The sequence below is a fragment of the Natator depressus genome, chromosome 2 (genome assembly GCF_965152275.1).
Source record: "Natator depressus isolate rNatDep1 chromosome 2, rNatDep2.hap1, whole genome shotgun sequence".
In the NCBI taxonomy this organism is placed as follows: domain Eukaryota; kingdom Metazoa; phylum Chordata; order Testudines; family Cheloniidae; genus Natator; species Natator depressus.
The window spans coordinates 111,168,806-111,182,989 of record NC_134235.1 but is presented as its reverse complement, the minus strand read 5'-3'; the positions used below and the strand labels follow the sequence as shown (position 1 = coordinate 111,182,989).

Genomic DNA, 14,184 nt, shown 5'->3' with positions numbered 1-14,184 from the left:
ATTTTTAAAGCAACCTATAGAATTCTCCTCCACCTTCTGTAGATTTGCACCGAGGTCATGGAAGTAATACTCTGAAGACGGCCTGACTGCACAGGTGTAGTTGAAGGTATGATCTGCCACGAAGAACCTATGGCTGGTGGTGATGCATCAGAGTGAAAGAACCAGTCTGGACTCTCAGAGCCCAGAGGTAATTTGAGGGACTGGCAGTTAGGAAAATACATCTTCTTGAATACAGAGCCCATATGATATGGAAATCATTGAGACACAATGAATATACAACCTCCTGGTGCCATTTTTACAGAGTCACTTTTCATGAAGAACTTCACTTTAATAGAGAAAGTTTGAGAAAGTAAAATGATTTAGTATTAACTCTACTGGATTCTATTAAACATCAACAAGTGTGCACCAAAACCAGCGGGGCCCACCATATGAAACCAGATCAAGTTATCTTCTCTTTAGGAATACTTGGATCCTGTAGTTTGTTGAGCGGGCCCCCTGATATTTCTATCGCACATTAGTATCTATTTCACTGTAATATTTTGACACTGAACTTGCAATATATTATTTTGTTACTTTCTACAGCAAGTCTCCTCAATTTTCTCCTCTTCTTTCTCCCTTAATTAACTGCCCTTTTATCTTCTGCCTGCCTCTCCCTTCAGTTTTTCCATTGATCATCTTTTCCCTTTCTAAATCTCCCTGTTGTTCTCCTCCACTCTCCCCCTCTAATTCAACCAGAGCAAGAGGTGCTACAGTCCCCCCACTAGACTTTGAAGTGAATTGTGCAGGTAACCTGAAAATAGCTATGGATGCACAGATCTCCTCTTGGCTCATAGGGATAACATGATATGCAATTTAGTCCTGGCATGTTAAATTCCCAATCCAGAGTGTTACCAGGTGCGTAACATGTGAGAAGAACAAAATGTGTATGTCCACTTTGTTTTTGTGTCTTATTCCCAGACAGCTAATCCATCCAGGTTTCTCTTTGATGCTTTGGTAAGCAGTAGCAGCACTCAAATGATGCAAACAACACCCTGGTGGATTGAATGTGTTAGAGTGCTGAGCTATCGGCATTGCAATGAAGTAGTAGTTACCCCACTGAAGTACTGCCAACTAATTTAAAATTATCTAAATGCATCACTAACAATATAGAGACATTCTTAATTTATGCTGACCATTCAAGTACACTTTCACTCCAGGACCTGTTTTTTGTTTGTTTATTTGGATTTGCAAAGCACCTCTCCAGGTATTAACTCTAGGTATTAACAAAATGTTGAGGCTAATAATAGAAATCAAATATATCAAGCAAGGTTAGTAAACATGTGAATGTAATATAATTTTATGGCAGGCAGCTTTATGTTAAGCAGTGCTTTCAATTAACATACTTTTTGTCAAAGCAATCCTGCAGTCAGTATAATTACTTAGCTTACTTTTGCTTCAAGATTACCTGAAACCAAAAAAGAAAAAGTTTTGAGTTCTTGTTACAAATTAAGAAGAAAAAGTTATAACATATTAATATTTCAGAATGTTTCCTGTTGTGACAATGGTGGTTTCATGGTGAAATTTCTGAGCAGACATTCCTAATAAGTCTTCCCTAACCCAATTTATTATCTTTCTAGTTTTGGAAGTCATGGCAATGTTAAAATTATTACTCTCTTTTTTATTTTTCCATCTGGACTTCTAGAAAAACATTGGGTGAGCCAAACAAGTACTGAATAAAGAGTGCTTGCTTTCACAGGGCATTTAAAGATGTGGTGTGAGTCCCACGGCACGATCATGAGGTAATTTATTTGCCAGTTACAAGTTTACCACAGATATATCCTAATGTATATTGTGCAAGGGATGAGAAATCTTGTACACAGATGCATGCATTTCTTTATTCGTAGCAGTTGCTTTGTTTCATAACCATCCTGTAAAATAATATCATTTAATATTTTCCACCAGTTTCCATGGTTGTGATGACCAAATGGCTTCACCAGAAGACAGAGTACATTGGAGAAGGAGTTTATCACAGTGGTATTTCTTTTCCTCTACTTCATGGCTTCAGAATTCATGGAGGAAGCACTCCTTTGAAAAGAAAGCTTCATTTGCCCTTCCTCTTGTATTCCAGTATTACTATTGTATCTCCTGTTCAGAAACAGAGGGGAACAAATTGCTAATCAAACACACAAATAGAAAAGTTCATTTATATCTGAAGCATGTTAGCATAGTGATAAACCAGAATCAGTCCCTGGAGTCTCAGCACCCCTGAAGTTGAGTGGGATTGGGATAGGGGTGAGAGCTGAATTGTGCAGTTTGGACCAATCTTTATTTTCAAGGTAGGAGGGAAGACAAACTTGCCTGGGTTGTGCCCAGCACAAGTTAGATTATTAGCCACTGAAGAAGAATTTGAAATGCACTATGGCCCAAGTCCTGGTGCCACTGAAAATAACGAGTGTCATAAGAACAATTTTAAAAAAAGGTTTAAAAAAAGGAAAATAATGGGTGTTCTACCATGGACTTCATTGGGGAAAGGATCTGTCCCTGTATTAATTGGATAAAAGAATGTTTTAAAACAAAGGATTTTGGAGTCCAGACATTATCTTCTCTCCCCTCCATTCTCTATGTCCCAGCCTGACACTTGCTGTTAGCCAGTTGGCAAATCACTCTGTTTGCCTTCTTGTTGCACTGGATGTCCAGTACCCAGCAATGATTAATGTAGGTCTTGGCAAGCTTTTGCAGCCTACTTAAAGTACAGCAAAAGGCTCTGCACCTTTGCAGATGGAGATGAAGTGAATGCATCACATTATAGTGAGAAAAGAGGAGAAAATGTATACACTTTCTCAGGGCTATTTCACCTGGCATGTCATTAAATCAAACTATCCAATGCCATGTGGAAGATTAATGACAGATTTATACTTATTGCCCCTGAAAGAATTCATTGTGTTTCACTAAACATGTATTGCAAAATGGACAAAAACAAAGAACAATACAATATAACTCTCATGGGAAAACAGTGAATGTGGAAAAGGGTTGGGTTTTTTTCCCTTTAGAGATGTGAGAGACATTAAGATGGTGGTCTGAACTGGGCAAACCTTCAGAAGCCTCCCCACCCATCTTCCCACTCTTCCTGCCCTTTATCCTTTACTGTTAACAATCGTCCTCCTGCTTACTGAGAACATTTTAGAGGACGCTTAGTGGCCCACTGCCCTGACCTCCAAGAACATCCTTTGTGGGGAGGCTCTGAAGCTCTTCCTCCAGCAACAGAACTGGGTTCCACTGCTGCCCTTTTCAGCTTGCCTGGTAGAAGTACACCAGATTGCACAGCATGCAGGAAGCATCCTGACGTACAGAAACATTCCTTGCACAATATCCTAGCAGAAGAACCCTCTTAGACTGACCAGTGCAAACGGGTATCTCATGGACAGGAAAAACAGGAGGTACTTGTACTACAGTGGTCATGTACAATTCTCATGGGTAGTCACCTGTCAGGGATGGTATGGGTTTACTTGGCCCAGCCTCAGCACAAGGTGCTGGAGTTGATGACTTCTTGAGGTCTGTTCCACCTCTATGTTTCTATGATTCTACATGCTGGCTGGTGTGTATTTATATGGTTGGCCTTTGCTGATGGAATCATGCTTGCTTGCTCACTCAAGTGTTTGTGATTATGTCACCCTCTAGTGGAGGCAAAGAAAGAGGTGATAAGCCCTCTTAACACTGACAGGAGATGAAAATCCTCTAGAGATACAGGTCTGTCTTTCAAGAACAGAAGATCCAGACTCTTGAACCCCAGTGGTCATTTGTGGTTTGACTGACAAATATGAAGCATCTCTAGAGAGAGAGCCACAGACTAGTTACACAGCAATGGCTGACAGAGGAGACAAAGACAGACTAGGCGTTTGGGTCATGAGTGCTGAGACATTAATAACACCCTTTTAATTCCTGAAACTTGAGTCCTTTCCCCTACCACAGATGTATGGAGCTTGTGGAAATAAATAAAGTTATTATTTTACTAATGTAATGAGGATACCTTGCTCATTTACACTTCAAATGTAAAGGGAGCAGAAATGAAGGTATTTCCTAGAAAGAAGAGTCTTTTTTTTTTAAGTCTGAAAACTAAAAGCAGAATCGTAGAAAATCTGGACTGTAATAAAGAAAAGTGGAAGTTGGATCTGGCTTGTTAGTTTCTCAGAGAACACAGGCGTTTTATAGTTTATTTAAAATGTGACTTTCTGGTGAGGCCCACCCCTGTATAATGCTAAAATTTGTCACTTCCCTCCCTCCAGGGAGGTTCAGATCCTTACAGCTTATCATTGTAGGTACTGCATTCTCAATTCAGAAGCAGTTCCAGGGAAAATGAAGCCACTAGAAAGCTTCAAGCTTGCACCCCTAGGTTCCAATACCACTTTTTAAGTGCACTGAGGTATGCCTTGCCACAGTTGCTGTGCTTCCTAATAGTTCACCACATTGTACTAAGGAAGTCTGGCTGAAGAATGCAAACATAGCGCCCATAAAATGTGCAGTCCCTAAACTTTTTATAACTGTCTGTGAGCTAGTGTGCATACCATAAAAACAGTACTACACCAAAAGGCGGTTAAGATTACGACCATGTTCCATAAGCTCCGGCATCATAAAATTTATTGGTAACTTTCTTTTTTTCATGCACAAATCATATTTCAGTTAAAAATTCCACTCAGTTTCTATAGGCATGAATGTGCACTGCCAATGGCATGCTGGAAGGCCTTTGATTCTGTAGCTTCAGAGAAACTCCTGCATGTTGAGAAAGAAGGGATTTTTAAGCACTTATAATTTTCTCCAACTCAAATCTGATTTTCACTTGACCAGTGGAAGGCAAGCAAGGAACTATGACTCTACTAAATTTTAAGTTTCAAACACTAATCACTGATGCTTCAAAGCTCTTTAAAACAAAACAAAAAAAGTTGCAAAAATCTTTTTTCTAGCAACATGAGGGTGTTTTTATCTCCCACAAGTATTGCTCAAAAAAAAAAAAAACTTTCCCTTTTTCTGTCCAACTGATAATAACCCTGCCACAGATCAGCCAAAATGATATTTGTCAAAATTATAAGCATCTGGAAGTGATGGTTTTGAACAAAAATTCATTAGCATGCTTAACTATAGGCATTACTGGGTGTTCTGCCTGTAATAAAGAGTGCATGAAAGTTTGGTATAGTATAACTGGGTTACAGGAACTCTGGTGGGATCACACAAATAATCTGTACTTAGTAGCCTTGATCCTGGAAATTGTTCTGGGTGGGTAGATGCCTGTCCCCGTGCAGAGCCCCCACCAGTGGGGTTCTGTACAGCCCAGACGCCCTTCCACATCCTACAGCTTGCAGGACTGGGAGCAATATTTTCTCTATCAGATTGGACTATTGGTCCTTTAAACCAATATTCTGCCTTTGGCACTGAATAATACCAGCTACTTCAGAGGAAAATTTTAAAAATTGCTTAATGTACCTCAGCCAATTATTCTGTTGTACGTTGTGGGGAAGGGATATCCTTCCTGAGATTTGCTGACTGGCCTACATCTCAAAGTTTGACATCTGACTACTGGAGACATGAAAAAACTCCTGAATCTGATTCACAATAATCAATGCTTGACGGACTTTCTTGGGAGTTCCAGAGCTTTCACAATCACAGGCCATACGTTGTTTGTGTTTCATTATGAACTGGGCAGGGCATTGCCTGTGAATGTGTGAGAACTTGCTCAAACCATAAGTAGGTGTTACAAGACTGTTCTTTGCTGGTACATATGTCAATAGTCAGTTAATACATAAGGTGCCAGTAGATGACATGCAAGTTTATGTGGCCTAGTTCTTGGGTTTTGATGAACTAATAAAATTACTTGTTGGTCTGCTTTGCAAATGGCTTCCCTGATGCACAGCGCTTCACAAGTTCTTAACATGGTGTGAGAGTGGAATCTGAACCCACACGTCCATATGAAGGCCAGAAAATGTCTTTCCTTGTGCAGTTCTTCACATCAGTTCTTACCAGTGGTGAAATCTTGTGAGGGGAACAGCCAAGTTGTTAGGAGACACAGGCTGGAGTTTGAAAGAAAACAATACATTTATACTGTGACACGCACTTTATTGTGGGGAGGTGGTCCTTTGAGTAGCTTGATGCAGTATAATTACTTCTATGGTGGATCTCCTGTATGTTTTACTATGGTATTGCTGTGCTGTACTATAGTCCAGTAGTTCTCAACCAAGGGTACACATACCTCTGGGGGTACGCAGAGGTCTTCAAGGGAGGACATCAACTCATCTAGAGATTTGCCTAGTTTTACAACAGGCTACATAAAAAGCAGTAGCCAAGTCAGTACAAACTCAAATTTCATACAGACCATGACTTGTTTATAATGCTCTATATATTAAACACTGAAATGTAAGTGCAATCTTTATAGTCCAATTGATTTATTTCATAATTATATGGTAAAAAAGGAGAAAGTCAGCAATTTTTCAGTAATAGTGTGCTGTGACCCTTTTGTATTTTTATGGCTGATTTTGTAAGCAAGTTGTTTTTAAGTGAGGTGAAACCTGGGGCTACGCAAGACAAACCAGTCTCCTGAAAGGGGCACAGTCGTCGGGAAAGAGACAAGGTGGGTGAGGTTATATCTTTTATTGGACCCACTTCTGTTGGTGAGAGAGACAACTTAATTCCCACAGCACGAAGAGTCTGAAGAGACTAGTAGCAGGAACTCACATAGCACTGAACACACCCTCTGAATAAACATACATTGACAACTAACAAGCAAATATATATCCTATGTATGTTAGAAAGGCAATTGTTTTGCTTTCAAGCTATGCAGAGCTCTTCTTCCAGGTCTGGAAAACTACTCAGAATGTCACAGCAAAATACAAAGGTGGAACAGATTGTTAAACATAAGGAGCTGACAAATGTTCCTTTTTCTGTCAGAAATTGCCCTGTGTGTTCACATACAAATTATTTTATATCATTTAGTCTCATGCCCTAAGCCAGGATAATTAAACCACTTTGGAAGCAACTTTAGTTCTAACTTCACTCCTTTGGTTGTATGCCTCCTTTCCAAGCAAGTTCCCCATTTAGCATCTGGGCCTTTAAATTTTAGAGAAGCAGTTAGCTGCAGGCCTATGGAAGCCATTTTACAACCAATTACAGCTGACTACCACAGTCTGCAACTTCTTCTCCTGCAACCAGTAAGTGTTTGATCTTTTATCCTTAGTGTTTCGTTTTCTAGGTTAAGTTTTGCTCATTTCTTTCAGGGTAGGTATAAGCCACTTGTCTGTTTTATATGAACTTACCGGACACTTGCAAATTTAAAGGCCCCAACTGTTTTGCATGGCTTCTCCCTAATTCATGCATTTAAATCTCTTGCAAAGTAGCTATCTGGTGATAGCCAGTAAGGCAACGAGCATCCCAGATAGATCCTACTCACATCTAGCTCAAAGTAGAGGAGTAAAGAAGCTAGAAAAGGGTTTGCAGGTCTGCTGAAGGAAAAAGAAAAGAATCAGCTGTTTCTCTAAACGTTCAGATTTACACTAGATCAGGGACTACACCAGAACCTCAAATCATAACCCCTTCCTCACTATTTTTGGGGAAGGTTTGGATTCAAGGACTTTTGATCTGAACCGCTCTGGGTGGTTTTGTGTTCTGTTGGGAACAAAACCATGGAGAGGACCATTTCATCCTATTTTGGGATTCCTCTTTCAGTTTGACTGGTGGAAATATTGTAAAACCTGGGTTTTTTTGTGACATTTTCTACCTATCAGAAATGGCTCGTGCTTCACTTTTGGATGCACAGACCCATGGGCCAAGCTCTTAGGTGGTGTGAATGGTTACTGAACAATATTAGAAACTTTTAGCATTAAAAAAAAATTATTAGTCCTATTTTTTGTATCTCTCTGCCTGTATATTTGGATTGCAGTGGCTACCTTGAGTCCAAGCCAAAGCAAAATGGAAAATAACATATTTTTAAGACCTCAAATGCTACATAAGAGTTTCTCTGGAAAAAATTAAACAAATTTAAGGTCTGCTAACTCTTGGCTGTCCAGATGTAGAAAAGCATATTATATTATCAGAAAGAGCTCAGAATGCAGGCTCAAAAATGGTACAGTGCCCGTTTCTCTGCTGTGGCACACAAGATATTGAACCTTAAAAAAAAGTCAGTCCTGGACTTTGGAATAATTTTGGGGGAAGCATGCATGTTGTGTGAGGAAAGAGGAAATCTTTTTGTGGCCGATGCTTTTAATTTTAAGAAAAGTTGTGGTTGCTTAAAGCTGCTCACAGGTTAGAACTGTAGGTAGTTCTGGGGTAGATGGATAAGTGGGCACAGTACAGGTAAGACTATTAAAGGTCTGTAATAGATGCAGTTCATTACATGCTGTGGGCATCAGGACTAGGAATCATCAAAATTTTACAATGCAACATTTTTTTGAGAAAAAGCTGGGTTTTTCACAAAATGAAAATTCTCATGGAAGGTGGTGGTGTTTTTTAAAAAACTGAATCCATCATAGAATGAAATGGTTTTGGTTGATCAACAAAAAATCAAAAATTTCCACAAAGAAAATGTCGTTTTCTGACCAGGTGTAATCATGCCCACATATATGGTATATGCGTGTACATAATTGCAATGGATTAGATAAGTATCCAAGACAAACTTATTTGATTGAGAAATTATAAGCAATTTTAAGTAGTCTTATAACTATACATTTTATGTTTATGTTGGCTAGGTGAACAGCTGAACTCTGTCTCTGCATAGATGAGTTATTACTGACATACTGAGCTACTGAGAGGAATAAAAGATGAGTCCAGTGTAACCGGTAGTTGTTAAGATAATGGCTGAGAAGGTCTGTTTCAAAGAAGAGAGCTAAAACAAAGAGATGAGGTTTACTGGCCAGTGATGGAGGGGGATAGTAAGGAGAAAGCAAACCAAGAGGGAGAAGGGTAACCAGATTGGGAAGGAACAGAAACCCGCTGTCATTGGCACCAAGGCTAGATATGGTTGTTAAAGAAGGAGAGGGAGAGATAGATTGGACTCTGGGGAGTCGACGTGCTAACTGAGACACTCTGGCAGCCTGCAGGATCGACAGAAATGTCTAAGGACATAAGCATATATAGTATTCTGTTTTCACTCAGTAGTACCTACAAGGTTTAAAGGGTGGGTGCAGTCTTTGACCTAACTGTATTTTATTCTGCTTATCTTTGAATTACTTTGGTTTTCTTGATCTTCTAATCAGCTTTGCCTTATTTCAATTACCATGGTGCCAGGAAACAAATTTCTAATTGCTGGTGAGAAGCAAGAGGGAGGAAAACGTATCTGCCCTGGAGCCCTCAGTCCAAGGCACTGGGCAAAAGACTGCCCAGTCCTACAGAGTGCCCTCCAGATGCTAGCTACAGTCAGTTAGCAGCTTGGGAAAAGCGTGGTGAATTTCAGTAGTGACAGGCATAAGTGCCTGAAGGGCACAATAACTATAATGAAAAGTTATTTCTATATTTGCCAATAGGATTCTAGGCATACCATTATATTTTTCCATAACAGTAAAGGTTAAATGGTGGCATTAAGCCACTGTCCTGCCAGAGGTACAGAACAAAACAACAGCACCCTGATAGGAGTTCCAGAGAGGCCTGGCACCTCAGGCCGACCTACCATTTCACCCTTCAGTTCGGTGCAGCATTCACTCTTCTTGGTGGCACACCATTTCTGTAGGCCAGCCCAGAGAAGGGTGGCACAATGGCTTTGCATTCTCTCCACCCTTCCCAGCCCCCTTTGCAGTCTGACCCTACGTCTCTAGAAGTATGCAATCACCACAACATTAGTCCACAGACATTGAGAACTTCATTTAAAACCATTAGGTTTGCTCTGCAATGAGAATGAGTTGGGCATTTATACAGAACCTTTTTTCTAGGAGGATCCTAAAACACTGTGAAAGCTCAACAAACTAATCTGGGGCCAAATCCAGCAGTCTTTTTACATGGGCAAAATTCCTTGAGAGTTCAGTGGGATTTTTGTCCCAGAACAAAATGAGCAAGGATGGAGGAAGATTTCGCTCTTGCATATTCTATCCGACTACAGGAATAGCTTCCCTCGGCCACTCTCATGTAGCCACCTATAGGGTGGAACCAGCAACCATTGAAGAGTGCATGGCAAGGCTAGACAATATCGTAGGCTTTGAATGTGAAGAACTGAACATGCATTTAAAATTACAAGAGCTGGGAAGAATGTAATTTAACAAACAGTAGAAATATTAACCCAGGACTAATGCCCTGTACTTGTGTGAAAAATGCCTTAGGATCATTAATTATCACAAGAGGCCATGATTTTATGTCTGCTTTGAGTAATAAAAACTATACAGTGTGGGTCAGATCCTCAGCTGGTGTAATTCAGTGGAGTTCTGGTCACTTCAATAGTTCTGCATTAGTTTACATCAGCTGAGGATCATGCTGTGCGTGTAAAGTACTGGTACTTATTTTGCTCTCTGAGTCACCCACCAGCACCTTCAAAATATGCATAGACTGAACTTGTCCAAAGTTCAGGGTATAGTGAGGGGTTGGATGTGGTGTTCTGGATTGGGTTTATCTCTGACCGACAGATCTTAGTGAAACTGAGTTCTCCTTTTTAGCTGATTGTATTTAGCCATCAGTTCCAAACGCACTAATTTGAATTTAATTTGATGACTGGTTAGTATGTTCATTTTCCTTCAGTCAGTTATCATCTTGGGCATCAAATCATTTGTATTCCACTTGTGCTGCTTATATTGATAATCTCCAGTTGTTGTAACTGACTATTTGGGTTAGGAAATAATGGAGAAACACCCATTATTATCCACAACTCTCTGACACCACATTCTACAGGCCATTACCCTCTGACCCCATGGAGAATAACCAAAAGAAACTACACCATCTGCTCAAGAAACTCCCAAAAGAAGCACAGGAACTGACACACTGACACACCCCTAGAGCCCCGACCAGGGGTATTCTATCTGCTACCCCAAATCCATAAACCTGGGAATCCTGCATGCCCTATCATCTCAGGCATTGGCACCCTGACAGCAGGATTATCTGGGTATGTAGACTCTTTCCTCAGGCTCTACGCTACCAGCACTCGCAGCTATCTTCAAGACACCACTGACTTCCTGAGGAAACTTTAATCCTTTGGTGATCTTCCAGAAAACATCATCCTAGCCACTATGGATGTAGAAGCTTTCTACATGAACATTCCACACAAAAATGGACTACAAGCCATCAGGAATAGCATCCCTGATACCATCATGGCAAACCTGGTGGCTGAACTTTGTGACTTTGTCCTCAGCTACAACTATTTCAGATTTGGAGACAATTTATACCTTCAAGTCAGCAGGACTGCTATGGGTACCCACATGGCCCTGCAGTATGCTAACATTTTTATGGCTGACTTAGAACAACGCTTCCTCAGCTCTCATGCCTGACGTCCCTACTCTACTTGCACTACACTAATGACATCTTCATCATCTGGATGCATGGGAAGGAGGCCCTTGAGGAACTCCACCAAGATTTCAACAATTGCCATCCCACCATCAACCTCAGCCTGGACCAGTCCACACAAGAGGTCCACTTCCTAGACACTACAGTGCTAATAAGCGTTGGTCACATAAACACCAACCTATACCGGAAACCTACTGACTGCTATACTTACCTACATGCCTCCAGCTTTCATCCAGACCACATCACAGGATCCATTGTCTACAGCCAAGCTCTATGATACAACCGCATTAGCGCCGATCCCTCAGACAGAGACAAACACCTACAGGATCTCTATCAAGCGTTCTTAAAACTACAGTACCCACCTGCTGAAGTGAAGAAACAGATTCACAGAGCCAGAAGAGTACCCAGAAGTCACCTACTACAAGACAGGCCCAACAAAGAAAGTAACAGAACGCCACTAGCCATCACCTACAGCCCCCAACTAAAACCTCTCCAGCGCATCATCAAGGATCTACAACCTATCCTGAAGGATGATCCCTCACTCTCACAGACCCAGTCCTTGCATACAGACAGCCCCCCAACCTGAAGCAAATACTCACCAGCAACTACACACCACACAACAAAAACACCAACCCAGGAACCAAATCCTGCAACAAACCCCGGTGCCAACTCTGTCCACATATCTATTCAAGGGACACCATCATAGGACCTAGCCACATCAGCCACACCATCAGGGGCTCATTCACCTGCACATCTACCAATGTGATATATGCCATCATGTGCCAGCAATGCCCCACTGCCACATTGGCCAAACCGGACAGTCTCTATGCAAAAGAATAAATGGACACAAATCTGACATCAGGAATCATAACATTCAAAAACCAGTTGGAGAACACTTCAATCTCCCTGGTCACTCAATAACAGACCTAAAAGTGGCAATTCTTCAACAAAAAAAACTTCAAAAACAGACTCCAAAGTGAAACTGCAGAACTGGAATTAATTTGCAAACTGGACACCATCAGATTAGGCCTGAATAAAGACTGGGAGTGGTTAGGTCATTACAAAACCTAAACCTAATTTCCCCCATACTAATTTCCCCCTACTGTTACTCACACCTTCTTGTCAACTGTCTGAAATGGGCCACTCTTATTACCACTTCAAAAGTTATTTTTCCTCCCTCCATGCATCTGATGAAGTGGATTCTAGCCCACGGAAACTTATGCCCAAATAAATTTGTTAGTCTCTAAAGTGCCACAAAGACTCCTCGTTGTTTATCCATGAAGTAGTGAAACTTATTCATAAGACATTAAAAATAAACCTGTCTTGCACTTGTTTCATCAAACAGCAAACAATCACAATAGATAAATGAAGCAAAAGGCTGTCTTTGAGAGAGCGAGAGCAGGAGCAACTGTTCTGCATGCTACTCCAGAAGAGAATCCCTGGGGAAACCTGGTAATCTGTAGTACAGGGTGGCACAGTTCACTGTTTGTATGTCTTTCCAAGGAACAGAGACATGCTTGTTTACAAACAGATCTCTAGCTACTATACCTTGCAGTGTTTGCCATGCAATTCAGAACAATTTATATTCCTTGTAGCAGAGATACTCTGGCTTTTGATCACAGATTTGGGGCCAAATTCTTTGCTCAGTTACAACTCTGCAGTCCCTCTTAAATCAATGGAAATGCACAGTTGTGTTTGAATGCAGAATCTGTCCCTTCATCTTTTTTTTCATCTCTATGGCTACCTGCACCAGTCCTCACCTGGCAAGTTTAAGCAAGAAAAGGCTATGGCCAAGTTTTCAAACCTGGGTGCCTATAACAGTCATCCTGTTTGCAAAGGTTTGGAGCACCTGCATCTCCTCAGTGGGATCCAGAGTTACTCAGCACCTGCCAAATTCAGTCCATTTCTATTTAGGTGGATGTTGAGATCCTAATTTTAGGCACTCTGATTTCAAATTTTTGGCCTGAGATTTTTGTGAGTCTTCACAAATTTGGTCAAGGATAAAATATTTCCAGTAAAAAGATCCCCTCTCCCACTCCCCTTCCCAAAGCTTGCAATATTCCACCCTGGAACAAGTCACAAATTTTCACACATTTGTTCTGAGTAAAATATATAAATTTCCCCCCCAACAGAAACCTTTTAATCTCAGAAACTATTTTTGAGGAGTGGGGGAAGGAGATTCAAAACCAGAGGGAAAAAAATAACCCTGCATTTTTTTTCTCACTGTATAACATAACTACCTAAAATAATATTTTTTTCTGTTAGGTGGGTTTCTAAATGGGGTGTTTTTTTTTAAAAAAAAAAAAACCTTGGCTCATGCCACCAACTCGTGGCTGCAGAAGCAGAAAGGAGACATTGAATGGTTGGTTAAAGACCACAAACATGCCATTTATCATGTTCCCTTGACAGAAGCTCTGATGCTTGCACTCAGGTACATCAATGTCAGTTTTCTGTCATCGGTAAACCCTTCCTAAACAGCAGCAGTCCATAGTTCAATAAATTCTACGCGTGGGTACAAAAAGTTTAGGCCAGGGGAATTTTGATTCTGTGCATCATGGTGTGAGAAGGAATCAGATTCCAATTATTGTCCTGGCAAAAGGCCCTTCTCCAGTTACATTAGGGAAAATTGATGTAACACCCATTTTTTTGCGGGGGGGAGGGTGTTACTTAAAAAACTGGGGAGCTTTATTGGAGACCCAACACCTGCTTTGTGCCTGAGCCCCCTTTAGACAGGCACACAAAGCACCG

General features: G+C 40.8%; 1 protein-coding gene across 1 annotated transcript in view; it reads right to left on the bottom strand.

The window, feature by feature from the left end:
* Positions 1-1,182: 1,182 nt before the first annotated feature.
* The window catches only part of ADTRP (androgen dependent TFPI regulating protein), a 45,607-nt gene continuing 32,605 nt past the window's right edge, over positions 1,183-14,184 (bottom strand). Inside the window, exon 6 of the mRNA XM_074944881.1 lies at positions 1,183-2,124. Within this exon, the coding sequence (XP_074800982.1) occupies positions 2,081-2,124 (44 nt within the window). The 3' untranslated portion in view covers positions 1,183-2,080. The remainder of the gene's footprint in view (positions 2,125-14,184) is intronic.